Source organism: Cydia amplana, chromosome 2 (genome assembly GCF_948474715.1).
Source record: "Cydia amplana chromosome 2, ilCydAmpl1.1, whole genome shotgun sequence".
Classification (NCBI taxonomy): Eukaryota; Metazoa; Arthropoda; class Insecta; order Lepidoptera; family Tortricidae; genus Cydia; species Cydia amplana.
In genome coordinates, this window is record NC_086070.1 from 2,822,151 (window position 1) to 2,848,312 (window position 26,162).

At 36.0% G+C, this 26,162-nt stretch overlaps 1 protein-coding gene across 1 annotated transcript in view; it reads left to right on the forward strand.

Annotated features, from left to right (window-relative positions):
- LOC134662098 (neuropeptide CCHamide-2) overlaps positions 1-23,438 on the forward strand; it is a 38,511-nt gene extending 15,073 nt beyond the window's left edge. Inside the window, exons 2-6 of the mRNA XM_063518371.1 lie at positions 9,865-9,940; positions 17,993-18,066; positions 19,199-19,331; positions 22,032-22,108; positions 23,286-23,438. Of these exons, the coding sequence (XP_063374441.1) occupies positions 9,871-9,940; positions 17,993-18,066; positions 19,199-19,331; positions 22,032-22,108; positions 23,286-23,348 (417 nt within the window). The 5' untranslated portion in view covers positions 9,865-9,870 and the 3' untranslated portion in view covers positions 23,349-23,438. The remainder of the gene's footprint in view (positions 1-9,864; positions 9,941-17,992; positions 18,067-19,198; positions 19,332-22,031; positions 22,109-23,285) is intronic.
- The last annotated feature ends 2,724 nt before the right edge of the window (positions 23,439-26,162 follow it).

Sequence of the window (26,162 nt, forward strand, 5' to 3'; positions counted from 1 at the left end):
AGGTGGACACTTGGACACTTGGATTTATTACCAATCTGCTACGCCAAAGACTAATCTACTAGGTCTACGCAGATTCAATAGGAACTTCGAGTTTCACAAGTAACCGTCAAGATAGGATTAAATACTGTCAGTACGAGTACTTACTCAATATGCCTCTTGCGTAGAATAATGGTCCCTAAGACAGTGATTTTTACATGAAGTACCTAGATAATAACTGTCCTATAAAATATTTGTAGAAATTTATTGAAAGCTAAGACATTAATTTATTTAGAAATGTAACATTTAAGTACCGTAAAATGGGGCGAGTAGGCGCAAAACTGACATTCAAACCTCGATAACATTTTATTTTTACATATGCAAACTGAATGGTGTAGGGTAACAGCACCAGTGGTCAGCCTTGTGAGTCGTTTATTGGTCATAAATATCTGGTATATTCGTTTAAACAAATCGCGAGTTCAAATAGGAGCTTTGATTCCTTATTGGTTAATACGTCACACGACAGGTGCGGTGAGGGAACGGGGGGAAGAAATATACTCGTTCATACAGGTGCTGTTTTTCGACGAGTGCAATAGTGTCATGTCCGCCATATTTTTTACTGCAAGTGGTGTTCTCTTAACAAGCAAGAAAAACTATCTTTTAATGTTAAAATTAATTGTTTTTGTTAATGATTGGTTTATTTATTAGTTTATCTATTCAATTGCATTATATTTGAATGAAAATATCAATATTTCACTTATAAATTGAGGGGGCTGGCCACTGGATAACACTTTTTTCCAAAGAATCCAGTGCCCAGCCCCCCACGGCTGACCTTTGGGTTATTCGTTTATTTTATTATTTTCGAGCCAATGCGACCGTTAGGACCGTTAAATTTACGTTTTCAAATTTAGTTAGGCATGCCCTAGTCAATTTAAAGTAAAACACAGTAGTCAGCCGCATTTGAAATAACGTTTTAATGCGGCTGAGCACTGGGTTTCGCGGATCCAGTACTCAGCCATTGACCTTGCTTGGTACGTCGCCGCCAAAAATATGCCCACATTTTTAAACCCTATCTCATTGAAATAAGGTTCAAAGGTCTATATTTTTGACGTTAACTATACATAACTATCATTTTGCTTGTTCCTGGTCGGTATATGACTTTGTTTATTAATGATAATTAGATCTGCATAGACTCGATTAATTATTTTTTACCGAATACCTACTAGGAACATAATTATATATTACCTGATTTAAGTACCTCGTTAATTTTTGACGGATTAATTATTAGAAAATAAATATTGCGATTCTTAGTTTGCAAGAATAGTGTTAGTTAATTAAGTACCTATGGCCAACAAATTTCGTGTCATAAGAATTGTATGTACCTATAAGAGTTTTGAAGCCGCATTTGAAATAACGTTTTAATGCGGCTGAGCACTGGGTTTCGCGGATCCAGTACTCAGCCATTGACCTTGCTTGGTACGTCGCCGCCAAAAATATGCCCACATTTTTAAACCCTATCTCATTGAAATAAGGTTCAAAGGTCTATACATATTTTTGACGTTAACTATACATAACTATCATTTTGCTTGTTCCTGGTCGGTATATGACTTTGTTTATTAATGATAATTAGATCTGCATAGACTCGATTAATTATTTTTTACCGAATACCTACTAGGAACATAATTATATATTACCTGATTTAAGTACCTCGTTAATTGTTGACGGATTAATTATTAGAAAATAAATATTGCGATTCTTAGTTTGCAAGAATAGTGTTAGTTAATTAAGTACCTATGGCCAACAAATTTCGTGTCATAAGAATTGTATGTACCTATAAGAGTTTTTTTTATTAAGTAATATGTACATATATGCAAAAAAAAAAATATAAACTAAAATTGAAAACTACAACTAACTAACATAACCATAACTAAAATTATAAATAAAAAATATATATTATAACATTGTTAATTTTGATATATGCAAAAAATTATAAACTAAAATTAAAAACTACAACTAACTACAATAACGATAACAAAAATTATAAAGAAAAAATAAATATTGTAATATTGTTGATTTTGATATAAATATTAGTGATTTTGATCTAATTATTATGAATAGTTTATATAGGCTGAGTACTGGGTACACAGAGGCTGCTTACTGGATTTTGGAGGCTGACTACTGGAGAAAAGTGCCACTTTTTGTTTAAACTTAATTAGAGACATTATAAAGAGGATTGTTATTTTTTTAAATATTTTGTTTTAAAACTATGATAAACAATTGATCTAACCATGTCATTAGTTTAATTATCCGACTAATCCTGTAGAAATGCCGAACGTTCAAACTTAAAAAAGTCGTTATAAGGCTGACTACTGGTGCCTTTACCCTATATGTATGTATGTATGTATGTCACTTTATTGCACATAAACAGGTTTACATAAAACGGACAAAAACAAAACAAAAATAAGAATGTTATGTACAAAGGCGAACTTATCCCTAAAAGGGATCTCTTCCAGCTAACCTTTGGGAAAATGCGAAAGGATCAAACACTAACAGGTGAAAGACAATTTAATATGGACAAATAGCAATATGAGAATTTTGGATACACATAAAGGAAGACGAGAGCAATAAATAAAGATAAGTGTTCCGGACGTTTGTATTTTAGTTTTTATTTTATTTTGGGTAGTTCCATTTCATAACTTTGACGATAAACAGGAAAACCCACCTCACCCCGTAGTCCCTCGTATTTGGGGTGAGTTGGGTTTTCATACAAAGGTGATTTTGGAAGATTGTTGGATCGATTTTTTTTTATCATGAGCTCCATTTTAAATTGGAATACATTATTTTTGTAGCAGTAGCCATAAAAATCCATCTCACCCCCATTTCAACTTCTCTCTCCCCATTCATAACCCAACTCTCCCCACGAACCCTACTCACCCCGTTTTACGGTAATGAACATTCGGTAAAAACATATTTGTTCAATTATTTATTTTTAGCCCAACCAAAAGAGCCTCGAAGGAACTATCATAGGGACCCTAATTCGCCACGAAAGATATGAGCTTGAACGGCGGAGTTTACAATGTTTACAGCCAATGACAAATATCCAAACTTTCCCGTTTACAATATTAGTGAGGCACAAATCATGATTAATGATTTATTACGCCGCAACATTTATAATCATGATTCGCCTTAAAATTTACCTTTACCAAAATAATATCAAACGTAAGAAACCTTCAAATAACTGTTGTTTAAAGAGTCTTTGAACACCATAATATAGCTTTGAAGTTATTTATTTAAATGTTGCTAATTGTTATGGCTTTCTAATTGATTTAATTGACTAATTAACTATGGACGTGTAATTTGTTGTTAGGCGGTTTTTTAATTAATCAGAAACGTCTATTATAATTGGAGTCATGTACAGGTTGGCCCAAAAATATGTTGACAATTGTTAATCATTTTAACAAGCGTTTGAGTTTGTGTATCAATGCTAAAAGAAAAAAAACATTTCCTTTAAATTTTAGGGTACCGTACCTCAAAAGGAATAAACGGAACCCTTATAGGATCACTCGTGCGTCTGTCTGTCTGTCCGACAATCCCCCCTCCCCCCCTTTATCTCCGAAAATACTGAATCAAAAAATACACAAAATAATTAACTTTACCTATAGATGACAGGAAAACCTGTTAGAAATGTGCAGTCAAGCGTGAGTCGGACTTAATGTACGGAACCCTTGTTGGAACGCGAGTCCTTCTCGCACTTGGCCGGTTTTTTTAATGGCTAGTTCAATTATTTAATTTTCGATGATGTTTTGTAAACGATGTGTGAGTAAATAATTCTTTGTCAGAGTATTTTGTGTCACCCTGTAATTGTTGTTATTTGAAGTTCACGAATTTTAGTAAATTGACGTGTAGTGCCATGTAGGCTTTTAATTGTTACTTTTTGAATTCTTGTCACTTATTCCAACTTTAATCTACAAACTTACTAAGTAAATAAACATTATTTAAAGTTTAAGTCACACGTTGTTTTTTAGTCATTCTATTTTCCAGTATGGAATAGCTGATCATGTCTAAAAATAGCTCAAATACATTATAGGATTAAGGTCTCTCATGCTGAACCCGGTTTACGATTGACTTGTCAGCTGCACCTACCACTAATCTAATAGTCACTATTCATCGACCAGTTTACCATGGCCTCACCTCCTACCAACTTACTAGACAATTATGTATCTTTTTGAACTGGTCTTAGTCCTTGTTGACCAGTTTATCTAGAGCTAAAGCGTACTAGGAGATAGTTCTTAGCAAGTTCACGGTATAGGTCAGGGTAGACTGGTGAAGATAGGGGTCGCAGGACGTCCGGTGTAAGTGAGTTGTTTCATCGCTTCTGGTTACCTGGTTGAGTGGAAAACCACGCTCAAATGATTTAATTCGTTTCTGTTTTTCGCATATCTGTGAACTGGGCATGATTCGATTGTGATTCTGGGAATAACATGTCTTGCCTACACGTATCTACATTACGTTTCTATACATTTGTTAATGTTTGAGTACCAGTACAGTAGGCGCTTGTTGGAAATCCGGCACCATGGAATTTTCCCCCTATGCCGGATTGTTGGAACTTTCGGATTGTTGAATTTGTATGGGAAATGATAGCTTTATATAGAAAATAAGACCTACATGTCAAATGACATTAATGAGGCGTACGGTTGTGTAGGTATACTGCCAAATTATAGAGTTAACTGCCGGATTACGGGACGCGCCGGATTGGCGAGTGCCAGAATACTGAGCGTCAACTGTATGTGGTTTATTTTATTTAACAAATAAAATACATTCAAGTTACTAATATAAAAGCAATATATTAAAAAATAGCATCCGTAATTAAATTGTAAACGGGACTTAATCGCGTATTTAAGTTTGAAGGTTTACCTCCCGCGTCCCGTCCCGTTTTACAATTTAAATATCTGGGTGACCGAGCTTCGCTCGGAAAACATAAAAAAACTCGAAAATGCGCGTTTTCCCAGAGATAAGACCTAGCTAGATCGATTTTTCGCCCCCAAAAACCCCCATATAGCAAATTTCATCGAAATCGTTAGAGCCGTTTCCGAGATCCCCGAAATATATATATATAAACAAGAATTGCTCGTTTAAAGGTATTAGATAGATAGATAATGTGTAACAATCGTGAAAGTAAACCAGTGTAACATCCGTAAGTTACCTACATATACATTTGCGAGATGACGTTCTTATACAAGAAAAGTTTGGTTAGTTTTCAAAGTAAACATGCCTAAATTGCGAACAGGAAGAGTTTGAAACTCGGAGTGCAAGTTCGTATTCTCTTACTACATATCAAAGGGAATTTGAAATAGAGGCGCATTGTAAAAGTAAAATTTATTCCATATCTCCACAGAAGATTAAGGGCCAGTTGCACCAACCACATTAGACAGACTGATCAACGTGGGCCGGCGCGCCCCGGCGCTTTACTATGAAACTTTCCATACATAAAAATTTAGCGAACTCTTTAACTATACGAACAGTTTGGTGCAACCGACCCTATAACTGTTACGAGGGGCGTTCAAAATATTCTCGGTATTGATATCTTACGACCTCTTCTAAAATTTCTTTCGTTACTGGCCGCTAAGGTTTATTCATTGACATTAAAAAAAAGTATAATTCGAACCGAGATGGTCTTTTGTTTTTCTGCAATTGCTGAACAAACATGAACATCATGTGCAAATTGACAATGTTAACTAAATTAGAACATCGATGCGTGATAAAATTCTTGACAAAACAGGGTAAAAATCAAAAAACCATAAAAGAGGAAATGGATTGTGTTTACCGTGAGTCTGCTCCTTCTTTATCTACCATTCAAAAGTGGTCAAGCGAGTTTAAACGCGGAAGGGAGAGTATTGAAGATGACCCTAGACCTGGCCGGCCTGTAGTAGCTACTTCACAAGAAAATATTGATAAAGTGGAAAAACTTATATTGGAAGATGGTCGAGTGAAGGTAAAATCTATAGCACAAGTAACCAATCTCTCTATTGGTACCGTACATGATATTATACATGACCATCTTAATATGTCAAAAGTAAGTGCAAGATGGGTTCCGCGAATGCTGACTCGGCTTCAAAAAGACATGCGTGTAGCTTGTTGTTCCGATTTTATTGACCTGTGCGGTGAAAATCCTGATGAGGTGCTGCAAAGAATAGTTACTGGAGATGAAACCTGGGTTCATCATTATGACCCAGAGAGTAAACAAGAGTCCATGCAGTGGCACATTAAGGGTTCAGCTCATCCCAAGAAGTTCAAGGTCATCCTTTCAGCTGGCAAGGTCATGGCCACGATATTTTGGGATTGTGAAGGAGTATTACTAATCGATTATAAAGAAAAAGGTGTAAATATCACAGGACAGTACTACGCTAACATTCTACGTCAATTAAAGGATGTAATTAAAGAAAAGAGGCGAGGAAAGTTAACCAAAGGTATTCTGCTTCTGCATGACAACGCCCCCGTCCATACTGCTCATATTGCCAAGGCGGCTATTGTTGAATGTGGGTTTAAAACTGTTACTCACCCACCGTATAGTCCGGACTTAGCCCCCAGCGACTTCTTTTTGCTCCCTAATCTTAAAAAGGATCTGCGTGGAAATAAATTTTCTGACGATGAAGCATTGAAGGCGGCAGTGGAGGAGCATTTTTACACGAAAGATAAAAAATATTTTTACGAGGGATTAAAAAAAATAATTGATCGATCTTTTAAGTGTATGAACATAGGGGGGGAGTATATTGAAAAATAAAAATATCAAACTTTTCGTACTTGTTTGTTTTCATTCTCATACCGAGAATATTTTGAACACCCCTCGTAGAACGCCATTTGACTTTGATCCTTGTTCTTTCACTGATATGTGTCAATTTGTTAAATGTCAAAAATTTCCACTCGAGAGTAGGCCAAAGACGTGCAATCTTTTCGAGCGATGGCGTCATACCTTTGGCTAATGTCTAGCAGAACAGTTCTGTCAAAAGATAGCAGTAAATATACTGTGGCTACATAATTTACCATGACAGTAACTCTCTATACACTATTGTCTTACTACATACCTATTAAGCTGGATTTTGTAGAGGGAAAAGGATTTTGGTTTACCGCTTAGTTAACCCACACAGCAAATCGTATAAGAGTTAGGGCTCATTTACATTGCGTCATTTGATCGGTCAGCTGAATTGATATCACCTCAATGTAACTAAAATCGTATACGAGTTCGCGCGCCGTCTAAATGAGCCCTAAGCTATGAGCTTTAAGTACCTACTCTATCCGCGGTGTTTAGTGACACAGAAAATGTACTTGTGTTTCATTCATTCGCAAGTTTAAAGTTTCACGCAAGGCACATATTGGCTGTCCCGTTTGGGGGAAATTTTAATCAAAGTTGTACTGTCGCCATCAGATATATCGGAGCGGCCAAGGCGCTCACAAATATCTGAAATTCTGAACATGCATCTATTGTCAACACGTTAAAGTGCTCGTTCAGATAATAATAATAATAACCCCGCGAGGGCAGCTTGTGGCGAGCTGACGGTGAGTGGCGACACTGGCGACACCGCGGACCCCTATTCGAGAGGGCCCTGTCATCAGGCCCTCGCCTCTGTGCTTGCCTTGATTGGCCGATCAGAGTGGAGTTGCAATGAGCGGGACCTATGCTCCAGGTTGGAAGTGTACTTAAAATTTCATTATGCCGGCGGCCTGCTGAACGGATTACCGGGATCTGGCTACCGCAAACTCACCTCTCGATAACCTCACAGCCACTCCAATGTGTTGCCCTGTTGTCGCACTGTGCGTGCGTGGGCCCCGCCCCACTCAATGAGTTGGCGAGTCACCATCTGTCATTTACAATTTTGAGACTGATTGTCACAGCAGGTGTCCGCTAGTCTCTCCCATAGCCCATTATCCAGTCCATCCAACTATCAAATCTATAGCCCATGACCTTAGCTCCCATCGCAGCACAAAAGTGCTGCACTGCAATAGTCTTTGCACCTGGCGGGGACTATCTCCGGATGTATCACATTGTGCGTTTGGGGATGGTGTCCCTTGCTTTTAGATGAAATTGTCTTAAAGGGTCTCTGCGCTGTTGGCTTCGGCCCCACGTACGCCTCCCAAAAGTCCGGGACCCCATGGTCCCGAGATATGGAAAAGACATATAATAATAATAATAACTCCACGGCCGACTTCGGCCACGGCGACTGCTGTCAACTCCGTTGCTGTCGCTGGTGTGCTCGTAAGTGGCTAAATTGTGAACACCATGGCCGCTTCGATGTGTCTGATGGTGACTGTACAGAACAACTTTATTTTAGCAATAGGATTTTGTATGTTATTTCTTCTCAGAGTGATGACCTCTTTCGATCTTAATACAGTAGAAACAAATGGTAATTTAGTGACATGGGATCATGTATGGTACCTAATATGTTTCGTTCGTTCCTTCCATTCCTGTAACATAATGTACAAAGTTTATGAAAAATGGTACCTAACGGAATAGAAATAAAAATCTTGAGACACTTTTATTTCCTATCAGTAAGTATAGTATTGTTAGCTCTGCTTTACTTCCCATCAGATGTAACTAGGGCTAATTGCCGATGAGTTTATACTAATGAAAAACTGTAAAAAATACGTCTTACGCCTTACGGTCACGTGACACCTGTTACGAGTTTAACATTTTTTCCCCATCACAAAAAGTGCACAGCGCCGCTAAAGAAGTTTTCACTTCAAAAATATGAAAAATACCAAATCTAAAAAAAATGAGTACATATTTAAGTAAAATGGCCCGTGGAAGGCAAGGGCTTTCCGTTCGGTTTAAAAGGTCATGTATATCCATTAATTTCATTTTGTAACCTATCTATGTTTATGTATGTATTAATCTAATACTGAAGTTTGAAGTGGACATAACCGAAGGACAGTATCTTTAAGCATATTAGACTTAACAGCAACATTCGCTAAATGTTACTTTGAAATTGTTTCAACGGCTCAAGAACCCAGCTACAACGTTATTTAGGAAAGTTACAGGCCTATTACGAGTGATAGAAGGTTAAAAGACCGAACATTGTATCTTGTCAATGTATACCTTTATTATGTTAGGCACCGTAAAGAACTATACGAGTATGTTACACATGTCCACACATCACGAGTTACCTACGTGTCCATACACGTATGGACACGTAGGTAACTAAACTTTTCTGATCTTTTTTATCTGTTAGACTCCGTTTTTTTATGATATAGGAGGTAAACGAGCAGATATATCTCCTTATGGTAAGCAATCACCGTTGCCCATGGACACTGAACACCAAAGGGTTTGCAAGTTGCGTTGTCGGCCTTTATGTAAAATGCGAGTACGCTCTTTTTTTGAAGGTTTGATGGTCGTATAGGTCCGGAAATACCGCTGGTACCAGTTCATTCCACACTCCACAGTTGAGTTGCGCGAAAATTAAAGTTATACCTGCAACATTCCTGATATTAATATAGTTGACCAATGTATGTAGATACCTGGGGGTCGATTATTCATTTTCGAGCGCTCTATTTCGTGTGGCTCCCTTCATATTAGGCATTTAAATTCTACTAATATAATTGAAAATGAGTGGTCAATACCACTAGATTCCCAGTTTCTATTGCTCGTATTTCAATAATATCAATTCGCCGTTTTCCACAGATTTTGCAGTGACGAAATCGAGCGCTCAAAATTAAAAAATCGGCCTCCTGGGTTCCCAAACCGTCATGACAGTAAAATTGTGACCGACCAAAAAAATTAATCCATTATATTTTATGATGTTTACAAGAAAGACGCATATTCTTTTCTCGTTCCTACAAAGAAAAATTTGGACACATAAAACAACGGTACCTAATAAAATAATCTGCTTGTTTCAGGTAAAAATGGCCCAGATCACTATCACCCTTACTCTGCTCGCCGCTCTTCTAATGCTGCAAGGTGTCAGCGCAAAACGTAAGTTTCAAATGTTTCAATGTAGTTTTACTTAGAGGCAAGGGCAACTATTGAACGAAATACAACATAATACAATACTCTTTATTGCACATCTCATTACGAAAATCAATACAAATAATACAGAAAAGAAGAGGTTAAACAATAGGCGGTCATATCTACAAATTTGAAGTTGAAAATCCCCAGATTGCTTTTCCAATGTTTGTATGCATTCGCACAGTTACAAATAGGTACTTACCATACCACATTTCCATAATAAATTACGCCCCAATATTGCTAATTACTTCTTTTACCTCGGGGAAACCTCTGTTCAGGGTGTAAATTAATTAAAATTGTAAATTCGACGCGTGTAAATATAATTGCAAATAAATCCGTTCACTCGTTTAGAAGTTTTATATCAAAGGGTCTACCGTGAGAAACGAGAATTGAAATTTCGTTATATGCCTCTCTATCGCTGTTGCAGTAGGCCCTCAGAGCACAAGTCTGAGGTCTGAGGTCTGAGGTGTACCCATTTAAAAGATTTGGCGCCCCGGGCCAGTTACATTCGCCACCACATTAAGTAATGACAATGTATCTCATACCTATACCTATGTAAGGAATAAAACCCTGTTTTGCCGCCCCTTGCAATCTGCCGCCTTGACCATGGCCCCCTAGGGTAAATACCCTGACAAGTCTTAATAAGCATGACTTTAACCTATAGTTTTAATGAATGATTGAATGATATCTTTATTTCAGGCAATAGTGGCCCATACATACCTACATAAATACCTTAAAGCATACATACCTAATATTTATTATTATTATTTATTATTTTTAATAGATGTTCACTTGTTCAGTCGGAACGCTCACCACAAATTAATTAAAATTCGCATTGTGATTTTCCGAAACACCTACGTATTTTAAGTTTTGAGTCATTCATTCTGATTATAGCGATATTGTTTTGACATTATTTCCTTCATATTGTTTCGTATAAAAGATAATAGAGAACGGGTAGGTAGGCGATGTTAAATAAAGGCCGAAAATATATTTAATCAAAAATACACAAACAGTCTAAAAACATGTTTATAATTTGAATCTTCATATACTTACAGACAATAAATGGGGTATGTAGGTATTTATTGTTACACGTGAGTAATACTGAAGAAATCTGAATTATTAATCAACATGTTCCTCACAATGTTCCCTCGGGTCTGATTAGACCCTCGCATAAAAGTGCTTATAAAGTTATTTTCCAAACCTCACATTACCTTTAACAATGCACACAAATGTATACTCTATGTAGCTTAACATAAGGTTTATTTTATTTATAAAGTCAAGTAATATCGGAGGCTTGCGGAGAGAGCAATGGCTAAATATACTCGCTATCCTTTAAATGAGAGTTTGACCGTTGTTCGAAACTCGGTCTCAGAATTATTGCAATTTTACCGAATTTATTGTGAACATTATCGCGAATTTGTACGTTTGAAATGTGTTTCGTAATTGTTTTACTGATTCGTGTTTAATTTTAGAGATTTGTTTGGAATTTGGCGACGGCAAACTTGACATTGTTGACGAATGGAAATAATTTCACGCACCGTTAGGCAGACATTGTGAAAAGTTGAAGCTATTTTGAAATCAGTTGTGTCTTAGGATACCTATTTAGTAGGCATTGGCTGAACTAGTTATGGTACCAGCTTTATGAATCTTAGATATGTAGGTACTTAAGCTTAAGCGCTGGTGGCCTAGCGGTAAGAGCGTGCGACTTGCAATCCGGAGGTCGCGGGTTCGAACCCCGGCTCGTACCAATGAGTTTTTCGGAATTTATGTACGAAATATCATTTGATATTTACCAGTCGCTTTTCGGTGAAGGAAAACATCGTGAGGAAACCGGACTAATCCCAATACGGGCCTAGCTTACCCTCTGGGTTGGAAGGTCAGATGGCAGTCGCTTTCGTAAAAACTAGTGCCCACGCCATTTACTGGGATTAGTTGTCAAGCGGACCCCAGGCTCCCATGAGCCGTGGCAAAATGCCGGGATAACGCGAGGAAGATGATGAGTTATGTAGGTACTTAACTTTACTCAATAAGTAACGATTTTGCCAAATATTAAATAATGGTATAAATACGCACGTAAATACTTATTTACGTCTTTAACACTGCCGACATAGATGTTTCCACAGATGTTTAACAAAATTAATTAAAACTGAGGGTCACATTCTGAATGTCATATAAATTAATGTATATAATGTAAATAATTAAATATGAAAAATATTATAGGTACTTACCTATTTGAACAAATAATTATAACATGGTAGGTACACATGTAAATTTAGGTTTTTTTTTGTAAACAACGTGAAACAAACCTAACACAAAAATACGATTTGTTAACATTTAGATTGTAGCCAAAACTAAACAACAAATAACACAAACTTAATGCACACAACGAAAAGCCACAGAATAAACATCATCTTCAATGGAATAACATCCTAAGTTCCATGGAGCTTGGAACATCTTTATCCTTTTGTTTCTACGAATTATTCGAACCAGCCATAGTTCAAACGTAGAGCAGATGCTCGGTTCGACTTGGGTGTAACTTTGGCATTACCGCAAACTCGATGTACGTAGGGATTGTCGTGTGGGATGTTGTCACAGTAAATGTGATTACCAGGACCTTAGTCTATAGTGCATGAAACTTAGTCAATCTGTGTAAGAATGTCCTATAAGTAATATTTATTTACCATACATTGTAACATCTGTAACTGCTAAGAGTGCCACATTCCTGCAATCTTAGCGTGGTCTGGTTACATGTCAGAACATCTTTAAGAAACACTAAGTATAAGGTTTGCCTATTTACCTACCTACTTATGTAAATTTCTTTAAACCAGTCAATGACACAATCCACCAAATGCATTAGATTGTCACTTAAGTATTAACGCGAATATTTGTCATATTAATAACCCATCCGAAAACAAAACTGCGTAAAACAAACTTTAATCCCACGTATCAAGATCAAATTTCCCACTCAATGTTATGAGGAGTATTTAATTTCAACAGAATTATACAATAATATACGTTAATGGTATATGAAAGCTTGTAGCATGTTGGGCTCACGTGAAAGTCGTAAAAGTTAAAGGCAGTGTTATGGCCGTGAGTGGCTTCCTTTACGTCCGTTTTATTTTACCGTGGTACGGTAATTAGGATTTCATTGACAGCTTGGGTACTTCGGTTTCAATTGCTTTTAAAACAATTGTTTTTAATTGGATGTTTAAAACTAAATAGTTGTATACCCATTAACAATATAATATTGTTGCCGGATCCATATTGGGATACTCTCCTCCAATTGAGAGGGGATATATATCTTCTCGAGGCAGAGGTGTAGGGTTGGACCCGGTGTAGTTTTATTTGATGTTCATAAGCGCATTGTGCAATAGAGTTTTTATTAAGATCACCGATCGAGTGCGTCACGCTTACTAAAAATAACACATTCAGAGTTTGTGGTTAATTTTCTAAAAGTTATAAATAAATTTGTCCAAATTATATTAAGTGTAGAATTAATATTTTTTTAAGGTGTGTTTTTTGTAATTAACTTTAATTAATTAATTTAATCATATTTTATTATGTATTTTGTAAATAAATGCTTAATACTCCAAGAATTATATTTGAATTCTGCTATTTAAAGCTAAATTTTGTAAAATTCTGCAAAGTTAATGTCCCGTAAAACTTCTTATTTGCGGTATTTTTATTTTATTTTTATTCTTTTGACAATACCTATTTCCAGGTGCTATCGTATTGTCGCGAATGCTACCGATCCCTTTTTCTCATTTATACTACACATTGCATATTACCCTGCAGTTTTCCTTTCTCTCAGCATCCCGATATTTCCGTATCTATTTTATTAGGGGTCGAGCGTGAAGTAGCTTTGTTGATCAATTTGCCTGCCATAGGTACTGTCGGCGTGGGAAACGGTTATTCTTGATATCTGCAAGTTTTTCATCAGTGACATATCTATTTGCTGAAAATGTATGCGGGTTTTTTGATATATGCCGGTAGGGATATGATCATTGACTGTCTATCACATCACATGTAGGCGTGACCATCGTAGGCCCACCATTAAAGAAAACATGTTTTTAGTTTTGTTCAAACAAAACAAAAAAAATTACAAATATAAATTTACTATTAAAATTACCTAGTTATTTCTTATATCCCGTTAATATAAATTCCTAACGATATATTAATTTAGTACGGTAGTAACAATATTTTATTACCGGTCTGTAAACGATTCCTTTTATTATTTACAATGAAGATACCCGGAAAATACAGGAGATAAAAATCGTAAAATTCCAAATAAAATGTTTCCCTAAAAGTGTAAGCATGAAACGCACGTTATCTTCATCTTCCACAGGTGTTTGTCCCGTCACGTTTGTCAATATGTTACATTATAATATGTTATGTTCTTTCATAATGAGAGCGTGCCAAGTGCCTACTTGGGAGAAACTTTTAATAATGGCCGAGAAATGGGTATTATTAGGACACGTACGATTAACAAGGAATGATACTAGTAGAGAATATAAATGGAGATTTAAAGAGTTGGTACCTATTAAATTGTGTTTAATAATTTATTATTTATAGTTACATGTAATTACTTAAATACAACTTTAGGCAGAATAGAACTCTCTCTAGAATTTACCAACTAAATCATACCCAAGTTTAAAAAAAATTACAACATAAAAAGTATAAAATCCCGTAAGTCTGAACTGATATTTAATAAAATTTCAACCATAAATAACCTTTAAACATTTCGAGCGATAATAATTGATTAAAATTACATGAGTAAAACCCTTAAGATACTTTTAATAAAATATAAACCGATTAAAAATTTGCCGGAACAGTAAAATATCTATTAGGTACGTTGCTGTTTAGCTTTAGGATGACGTTCGGATGTCAACTGCAGTCAGTTGTCTTGATAAAATGGGTGTTGGAATGACCGTCATAATCGCGGCAGTACTGCGGCAAATGTCACTCATTTTATCAAGGAAAAATTAACAGATGGGCATTTTAACTTAACTGTGTATCATTAACGGCCGGTTAGCAATCGTCACAAAACTGACGGTCAATCTCAAATCCCATAAATTTTGTCAGAAATGTGACGGTTAGTTTTTACTGAAACACGACTTAAGTCGCGCTTTAAATTACAAGTAAAAAAAAAAGAAATTGCCCAGATACAGCGGCGGCAAAACAGTAATGCAGTTGACATCCGAACATCACCTTTAAATTATCGAGTCGCAAAACCAAAACATCAGTTTTGTCAATACTTTGTTACCAAAATCTCAACTGCAGACATTGCATAAGGTGCATCACATAAGAAGATTATCGTTCGTTAGTAGTGATCCGATACACATGCAACAGCTAGGTCATGCAGGTCACGGTGTCTTTGATCTAGATTCCTATGATTAGGTAATAGGGCAAAACCGAGGCGACGTTGAACTGAACGAATCGACTAAAAAAACGAGCATTTTGGTAAATTTGTGAAAATCGAGATGTTTTTATTAAAACTAGGTACCTACTTCACAGTTAGTATGTAAGTAATATTTATTAGCATATTATTAACAAACTATAATAACAAAACTTCATTAAGACGACCAGAACATTGTGCTAAAAGGTCCTCACTCAGCTTGATATCCCGAAGTTAGTCCCATTGTAAGTCTGATGATGGGATATGGAAAAATCAAGCGAACACTTCAAATACTTTAGGAACACCCCGCACGTGGATATTCTGTATGAAATATAGACATTAATGCTTATTCTTTGAAGAAAGTATTTTCTCAAGTTTGAATTGCACTATTCCGAGTTATTCAAACCACGTTAACTGTTACCTCCACTCGCGGTTTGTCGACTGGGCAAAGTTAAGCAAATAAAGTGATCTCACAGACGAACCGGATTTGGTTTAAACCAACGTTCTTTATCAGATTCCTGGTTGAGTTAGCTTTGTGCATTAGTTGGAGAAGTCACTAGATTTCCCAGAGTAAGGTTTTTTTAAGTATGACATTCAACAAAATCAAATAAGTTACTAGAAAACCGAGCTATCTCAAAATATTTTCAGAATTTTACACACAGGTCCATTTATATATGGTCCATTCGGGCGGTACCTATACATTATTTTTGAGTAGTTAACGTGAATCCACACTTATTCCACATTTTATTCATTGCCATAGCCATGCACGCACGAACAAATTTTAGGACACATCTACCCCTCATTGATTAGAGTAGGAGCCTGATTCAGATTTAACATTTTGCTACTGTTTTGGTCTTATTTTGATGAAAGTCGTGCGTGAGATGTCCGTCAATGGCCAAGACGATCGTCTATGTCGTGTCAAAACCAGTTTAAAACCGTAACAAATTCTTAATTTAGAATTAACCTCTAGGTAGCTCTTAACTCACCGTCGATAGATCTTATGCTATTGAAACAAGGTTCAAATTGTTAATTATCACTTTGGACTGTAATGCGGTTATCACACTGGATGCGATTCGTACATCGCCCGATACACGGGATGTCGCTATAACACGTGCATAGCTTTGTCTCGCTCAAACATCAGCGCGACGCGACGTCCGGATCGCATTCAGTGTGATAACCGCCTAATACCTACACATGCCTTTTATTTCACACAAACATTTGCTTTAGTAATCAACGTGATTGAAGGCAACTATTCACTTTTGTGTGCTTTTATGAAAACTGCCCTACATTCGTTTCATATCAAAGTATCAATGAGAACCTTTCAATGCTTTGATGATTCAACTGTGACCTATATTAAAATTATTGTGACTAAAGGTTTTTTAAATTATTACACGTATTACGTAACCTTACCAACCTTTGTTTTTATAACTATTGCTATTTTTACTTTATACCTATATGTTTTTAGCTTACTAACATAATTATATATGAATCATATAAATCATTGCAGAACTTTTAATGACAATCAATGCTAAAATGAAATTTAAGAACAGTAGGTCTCTATTGTTAGAGCCAGAATTAAAATGACAAATATGACAAAAAGGTTACGAACATGATAATTTGCGGTTTGATATTTGACTGTTTCTAATTAAATATAAGTGGACGTAATGTGTAATAAATTTCATATGCGTTATGTTAATTTATATTTAGTCAGACGCTGTGGTGCATACACGTCTAAAATCCACAATTAATTTCCATGGGTCGGCATAATTTTGAGAGATATGTTTGCAGACATAATTTTGATACAATTAAAGAGCCCCATGTTAAATAGTTTAATACATTCAGTAGTAGTTTAATTTGTAAAAGAAAATTTATAGTTTTTTTTTATTATTATATAATGAATATATTCGCGAAAAAAATGTAACAAAGGTTTTATGAATAAAGGGTTTATTTATACATATTTTGTGTCACCTAAATACTTACTAATTACACTTATTAACACGTTATTTAGTAGTATTTTTAATTATTGTTCGTATAATATTTTTCTAAAGAAAAAAAAAACTACGAGCAAAAGAAATACCTAATGAGAGCGTTTCTATTGTTTCATTATTAAAAGTGCCATCGAGAAAACGTTTTCTTTGCAATGCAACAAAGTTACACTTAGCTTAGTTTCAAAACACTTTTGATAATAAAGTGAATTGAAAACGTTTACGAAATTGTAGTAACTTAAAACAGTAATTATTGGTAAAACTTTTAAGTCTGGAAATCACAGTTTAAATTAATTAGTTTCAAACCAGTGTGTTTTGTAAATAGGTAAGATATTTACTAGATTTTTTTACCTTGTAGTATAATCATAAAGTCAATATAGATAGGTAGGTACATATGTGCATATCATCATCATGTGTTTGTGTGTTTCATATTAATGTGTGCGCAAAACCGGCATAAATGTCATCAGTACCTATACAAAACTGGAAAATGAAAACTTTGCATTTTGTGACCGACCCGGCGAATGACACAGTGTTATTATGGCACAAAGTAATTCTTATATGCGTAGTATCTTAGTATAATAAAAGTAGCTATGGATTTATTTTCGCCTGAGTTTGTTTAAATGAGCGCCTTTGTTTCAGGTGGCTGTTCTGCTTTCGGCCACTCCTGCTTCGGCGGCCACGGCAAAAGATCAGGGGACACTAACAATATAGATGTAAGTGGGTCAAAACTTTTTAAGTCTCTTCTGTGGACATAAAATAAATGGACTTTAAAGCCTTATTTACAAACTTTATCCATATAGGCATGTATCACCTTATGTCTTAAAAGTTATATGATTTAAGTCTTAGAAAAAATTACCCAAACCGGTTTTGCCGAACGTTTTTGACCCAAGTGGACTAAGTCTGAAAGTTGTTCGGTAGATGAAAAATGTTAGTTGCCGTTGAATGCCTGCAAAAATTAACAAACTGTGTAACCCTCTGGCTGACATTGCCTATCTTCGAACTTTTTTCCTTAATTACGTATCTTCGAAATGTTAGAACTGTAGTCCAAGTTCCTTAACCTTCAGATCGATTCTTAATCTTAAAACTTAAAAAATGTGTTTATTAGATCTATGTGAGATGAGATTAAAAAATATTGAGTTAACTACATTCGGAAAGATATTTCTAACAAACAATTAGGAGAAACAAACATGAAAATCCACCTCTAGTTGACTTTAAGTCCCGTTCACAATAATGTTGATTTAACTAACACGATTTTTACTCATAATTTTAAAACTGAAAACAAATATTATAACAACAAACTAATTTTAATATTATTTAAAGACCCCGTTTCGTAGATCTCCCTGCATTCAGTAATTATTGACATTAAATTATTCTGCCAGACAAGCACACACTCTCATACTACCTGTGTGGAAATCCGAAAATATAAAGCCGAACACACTTTCGAAATCTCAGTAATTACGTTTACGAGGAATGTCACGCTTGAGTTCGAATGTATGTAACTTACTTAATGGGAATAGTAAAACAATTAGGTAAATTCGCCGCGTGTAATTGTATTATAATAAGTTTAGTTTAAGTTTGTTGTGTATGTACAAAGTTTTGTTGTGTTGGCTTAGAAGTACTGGTATTGTAGGCAAAGGTTTTCTCATATTTGTCGAAAAACAATTCGGCGCCAGCTTTTATAACATTATCTGTACTTAAAATTCATTTTATCATTTGGCTAGTTGCCGGTGAACTTTGCCCGCTTAAAATTAAATATAACTTATACTTTTAAAAGCGCAAGTTATAAGGTTATAACTTATACCTTTAGAAATGCTCACATCATAAAATACCGTTGTTTCTTGACAGTCCTCTAACCCGGAACTGATGATGCAACGGCAGATGGGCCAAGAAGAAACCCCTCCTCACCCTGGCTACCCTCGCTCCGGCTTCAGCGGCATGTTGCCGGCCGGTGATGACATCATTCCTGTAAGGGATGGAGGTAATTACCTTTAGAGCTGTATCATTCTTAACTGTCTAACCCTGAGCTGATGATGCAATGGAAGAAGATACCTTAGCTGACCCCAGCTTCCCTCGCTCTAGCTTCAGATTTCTGTTGCTGGTCGGTGATGACATCATTAGTGTAAGAGATAGAGGTCATAATCCTTTAGAGCTGTATCGATCTAAACAGTCTAACCTTGAGCTGATGATGCAATGGAAGAAGATACCTTAGCTCACCCCGGCTACCCTCGCTCTAGCTTTAGATTTCTGTTGCTGGTCGGTGATGACATCATTAGTGTAAGAGATAGAGGTAATCCTTTAGAGCTGTATCGTTCTTAACAGTCTAACCCTGAGCTGATGATGCAATGGAAGAAGATACCTTAGCTCACCCCGGCTACCCTCGCTCTAGCTTCAGATTTCTGTTGCTGGTCGGTGATGACATCATTAGTGTAAGAGATAGAGGTAATCCTTTAGAGCTGTATCGATCTAAACAGTCTAACCTTGAGCTGATGATGCAATGGAAGAAGATACCTTAGCTCACCCCGGCTACCCTCGCTCTAGCTTTAGATTTCTGTTGCTGGTCGGTGATGACATCATTAGTGTAAGAGATAGAGGTAATCCTTTAGAGCTGTATCGTTCTTAACAGTCTAACCCTGAGCTGATGATGCAATGGAAGAAGATACCTTAGCTCACCCCGGCTACCCTCGCTCTAGCTTCAGATTTCTGTTGCTGGTCGGTGATGACATCATTAGTGTAAGAGATAGAGGTCATAATCCTTTAGAGCTGTATCGATCTAAACAGTCTAACCTTGAGCTGATGATGCAATGGAAGAAGATACCTTAGCTCACCCCGGCTACCCTCGCTCTAGCTTTAGATTTCTGTTGCTGGTCGGTGATGACATCATTAGTTCAAGAGATAGAGGTAATCCTTTAGAGCTGTATCGTTCTTAACAGTCTAACCCTGAGCTGATGATGCAATGGAAGAAGATACCTTAGCTCACCCCGGCTACCCTCGCTCTAGCTTCAGATTTCTGTTGCTGGTCGGTGATGACATCATTAGTGTAAGAGATAGAGGTAATCCTTTAGAGCTGTATCGATCTAAACAGTCTAACCTTGAGCTGATGATGCAATGGAAGAAGATACCTTAGCTCACCCCGGCTACCCTCGCTCTAGCTTTAGATTTCTGTTGCTGGTCGGTGATGACATCATTAGTGTAAGAGATAGAGGTAATCCTTTAGAGCTGTATCGTTCTTAACAGTCTAACCCTGAGCTGATGATGCAATGGAAGAAGATACCTTAGCTCACCCCGGCTACCCTCGCTCTAGCTTCAGATTTCTGTTGCTGGTCGGTGATGACATCATTAGTGTAAGAGATAGAGGTAATCCTTTAGAGCTGTATCGATCTTAACAGTCTAACCCTGAGCTGATGATGCAGTGGTTCAAGAAGAAACCCCACTATGCTCAACTTACATATGTAGATATGAATGCAAATTTTCAGCTTTACTAGAAACCGGGAAGTGGGTCAAATTCAAATGAAAATGTTTCTATTAGACAAAATTAAATTAAAGTTACCACCATAAGCAATAAGATGCTGTTAACAATGAATTAGGCAATTAGCTAAGTTTACCCATCTATGTTTTAAGGGAGTTCCCTCTGCCAACAAACTGTCCTGCAGTTTGGCAGAAGAAAAAAATATGTATGTTAGGGTTTATTTCGTCTGAATAAACGATTTTTTTAAACTCAACTTGCAAGATTTGTTTACAGACAGAAACACAGACAGACAAAGAGACAGGTGAAACTAAAAAAAAGCTTGTAAAAATAAAAGAATTAATTTTAGCCTAATATAGTAAGGTTGTGTGGTTTAACAATAATTACAATTAGTCACAAAGTTTAAATATTTTACGGATGCAATCATTTTCCGGTACAATTAATTTATGAATAATTTCCAAATGTAGGTCGTTCACAAAATTATCCCAGTTCTTCACTGGGCGTGAGTAAATTATTTTGCATTTATAATGAAAACAATCCAAACCAGTGTGCACTTGAGCCTGTTTTTAAGGGACACATTATGAATATGCTTTTTGGTGTTGTGATTTAATTTAAAATAAAAACCGGAACGTGTGCTTGACTGCTTGTAAAATAAAGTTTGGAGTAAGTACTAAAAGTCCGACATTATACTTATATGTAAAATGTAAGTGAGTTTTGATGTCAGAGAGGAAAAGTTAGGTCATTACGTATATATTCGTACCTACATGAAAGCTGCCGTGAAAGGAGTAGATTAACATAATTCGTTCACTTTACTGCTTTCACATTTAATGTCAATTATCCTTGTGTAGATGTAGTATCTATATTTTATCGTACCATATATCGTATCGTACCGTACACAATAACATAGATCCATCTTTAATTGGCAATAAAAATCACTTTTTAATGATTAGGTATTTTTACTAATTTTTAGTACCTACACCAGCCTACTTATCATAAATTCTTATGGCGTTATCATAAACGAGCTACAAGCCTCGACTAACTTTTAATCGTTTGTCTTAATCTGTACAACAAGTTTACGAAACATGCCCCACATGCCCGTAATTTTAGGAAAAAAAAACTCAAGTTGAGAAAAATGTGTCCATAACCGTTCTTCCTCAAGCACTATCGTTATCCTTAGGGTTGTCAAACATAACTAAACAATAACTAATTACACAGGTATTTACGACCCGGAGAACAGCGCCGCAGCCCGCGAGGTAATGAAGTTTAAACTTCGGAACATCGTCAAGCACTGGGTGAGATGTTTGTTTGTGCGTAACGTCGTTAGCTGACAACCCTGGCGTTGTTGCTGCGAGTGCTAGCGAATCCATTTCTGGGCGAAACCTGGGGCCTAGCTAAGATGACAATCGGTGATAGAAATAGTCAAGTGACTCTTCGTATCCTGGTACATTTTTTATTTTAGTTTTGCGTTTGTCGATGTACAATTTTTATCTTGACTAGGCCCCCAGGAATGTTCATAGGTGTCAGGTTTTATGGGTCAGATATGCGGAGGACAATTAAGAAGACATTCGGATGGCAACTGCGGCTCCATTTACTGTCTGGAATTAGTGCTGTGGTGCTGTCACTGTCAATTTTCTTGATAAAATGAGTGAAGGATTCAACGTCATAATGGCGCCAGTAATGGAGCGGTGAACGCACAATATTTTATCAAGGAAATTGACAGAGACAGCGGCGATATCAGCGACGCTGCAGTAATATCACGGCAGTAATGCAGTTGCTGTTGACAGCCTAATGTCACCTTAGGGTCACTTGCGCGCTCCTGGGTTAGCCAACTAACTCGGAATGAACCGGTTTTCTTTAAAGTTTAACCTTGTATAAACGGTTAACTCCGAGTTAGTAGGCGAGCAAGTGGCCCTTAAACGGGTTAAAAATTCTGGTTCTCCAAATCCTTTGCATCGCTCGTGCTAGTTAAGCATCTGCAACAACGCCCCCGGTTGTTAGTCTGTGGAAACATTATGGAATTGAAATTAGAACAGTCACGTAAGTCCTGGTGACGGTTTAATAAGAGACCGTGAATGCGTAATGATTATGAAGTTGGATTTTGCGGAATTTCGAATTGACTTCTTGGGCTGCTATTGTGAATTTGGTAGTTAATTACTGTTAAGCTTTGCCTTTCAAATTGTCATATGAAAATGTAATGAGAAAATTTATTTTGGTTCAGGATTTTAATTCCATCCTGTTGACATAAATACCTACACATAATGTCATGTATGTCATGAAACGATTCTAATATAACAATTTGTTATGTTTTTCTCTTGGTGACTTTCACTTCATTTCACATTTCACCAATCAGCGTGATCTTCAAGGTCGTATCAAAATAAGTTCAAACCCATAACAAGTTGGTAAATCTGAATCGGACTCCTGATTTTTTTAGTTTTTTTTTTTCAAAATTAAAATAATGGTTACTTACAGATGGACAACTACAGGCGGGCGCAGCCGAACAACGACGAGGGCTACTTCGCGGAAACATTGTAAATTATGCAACTGTAACACTATGTGCAATTATAACATAGTCATATAAAAGCTTGGTTTTCATACTTGGTTTTAAAATACGAATGAAAGCAATACTTATACCTACTACTACATAAACCTGCTTACTGCTGTAGCGTGACGACCTGAAATAGATCTTGGCCTTCGACACCAAATACCGCCAATGCTTCTTTGTCCAATTGTGTATATCCGAAAAAAAAAAGTATTTAATAAAATCAAAAATGACTTGAGTGAAAGCAATACTTAATTTAAATGATTCTTAAAGTGCGTTTTAGGTTCAATTCTTACATTTTGGAATGCTACTTTCTTTTTTTAAGGAATATTCTCAAATTCTGTTTAAGTTGTTATAGCTATAATGGAATAGGTTGGATTAAAGAAGCGTTTAAAAGTTCGTTTTAAGATGTGGATTAAAATAAATTACTTGCTGAAATAAGCCTGCATAGGTACTTTTAGGTAAGTCTTTCGATATTTTTTGTAAACTGTGTTTTGGAAAGATTTAGAATAAGCTTATGTCGAGTTATTCCTTAAAAATGTGTGAAAAAAGAGACCACAAGTGTTTAATTCTAATTACTTGATCTATAGGTCCCTACTGTTTGTATTTATGCTATGTTAACCAAGCTTTTAACACTCAAAACATAAAAATGTGAATGTCACTGGAATCTGAACGCTCTTCCGTATCTTAGATAACATAGTTAACCGGAATTCTAGTGAAATTATTTGTGGAATAACTTTTGCAAAGTCGTATGAAACGAAAATTGTGTTTTAAATCAAACAGCTGTTGATTGGCTTTGCAAAAATTGTTCATCGGCTGATTTGAGGTAAAAACTGCAAATTGTTCATTGTAAAGGGCGCTTAGGGAAAAAAAAATACAAATTTGTTTGAATTGTTTATATTTTCCGCCTTCCTTCGTTATAAAAACATCCCAAAGCACCAACGTGCGACATTGTAACTTAATTAGAAGCTTGGTATTTAAACAATGTGCTCTTCTATCATTAGTAGCCGTACCACGAGTTGATACTTGACGTTAACGTTAGCGACTGCGTAAACACGATCGCAATACATTTTATTCGTATTGATGTATTGGTGCGATAGAGAGGGAATACTATCGAGTTCACGGAGTCGCCAGCGTACTCTCAACTCGTGGTAGACGTGTAGATCTGTCAAATATTTTTTTCCGATAACGTCATCTGCGTGGAACTTTTACCGCGTTATTCATAAAGCTTCAATCAATACGTTTGTCTCAATCTGTCATTTTGACATGTATTTGAGAGAAAGAGATAAAACATAAATTACTTACCTAATTAAGGCTTGTAAAGGTTTATGAATACGGGGGTTAGTTTTTACCCTCACCTTAATCTTGTTGACCCGAGTTTCTAAAAAATATTATTCGGTTGAAATTACCGGATACGTCATTCTTTTATGGTTCAAAAATACCTATAGAATTGCAACTAACCGACAAAATAACTGAGAAGGAATGTATCTAGAAATAAAATAAAAATATAACCGGTGGAACCGGTGATGTAGATATATATCTAATTATGAACGAAGTTTGTTTCAGCTTGAATTATTGATTTTTATCAGCCAGCCTATTATGGATAGCTCTATCCATCTTTATCCACGTGATAAAATAACTGTCACTGTTTAACACCGTGGGAAAGAAAGTGACGGACACCGTTTTATCACGCTGTCACGTAGACAAGAACGACCATCATATCCGTACCAGGTAATAAGAAAAAGAAAAACGTATGGTTTGGTAGTGAAATTAAGAGGTGAAAGAAACTTAAGTGTATGAAGCTTAATCCTTCCTGGTAGCAAAATAAACTTATTCTTTGATAACCAAAGTCTCCTTTTGACCATTTTAAGGATCATGAAGAGTCCTCAATAACCTAAGAGAGTTCAAGGGATATTTTTCATATTTTAACCTCCTAACGTTCACGGTTCTACAATAATACTCATACTACTTACTATACTATTATAGTACTTCTAAGTAGTAGAGTTCGATAAAATTTAAATAATTTACAAATGGGATAAAGTTGCATTTGTTTTGTTTCGTAAAGTTTCCAAACAAAGCAAAATCAACTCCTTTTCGTGGATTATAAGACTCAAGTTTCACTGGCAAGGTTTGTAGGTACATTTTCTTGTTTGGGTGGGCCTAAGAGGACCTTGTTTATGTTATATCTGGGAGACCGAGCTTTGCTCGGAAAACATATAAAAACTCAAAAATGCGCGTTTTCCCGAAGATAAGCTAGATCGATTTTTCGCCCCCGAAAACCCCCATATAGTAAATTTCATCGAAATCGTTAGAGCCGTTTCCGAGATCCCCGAAATATATATATAAATATATAAATAAATCAATCAAGAATTGCTCGTTTAAAGGATATATTATAGATAGATATATATGAGTGTAACTTACTTGAAATAAATGATTTATTATTATAATATTGCATTTTTTGACGTGTACAGGCGCCAGTATATCGCCCAAGTTTCAAGCTGAAACTATCTCGTTTTGATAAGGCTATAACTTCTGTATCTACTTAGTGGATATATTTGTTCGTCAATTATGAAATTATATACCTACTTAGGTAAAACTTATGTTAATTTATTTAAATTAAAGGCTGGACATAAGGTTAATTATTTGAATACGAAATGTTTGTTATATTCTGCTTGTACGTACGCTATTTTAACTGAGTTTATAATATAATTATAATAAGTAAATTCAGCAATCGTTACAAAACTTTAGTGTTTTTAAGTGTAATGTTTAAACATAAGTTTACCATCAAATACTATGTGACGTAGTGC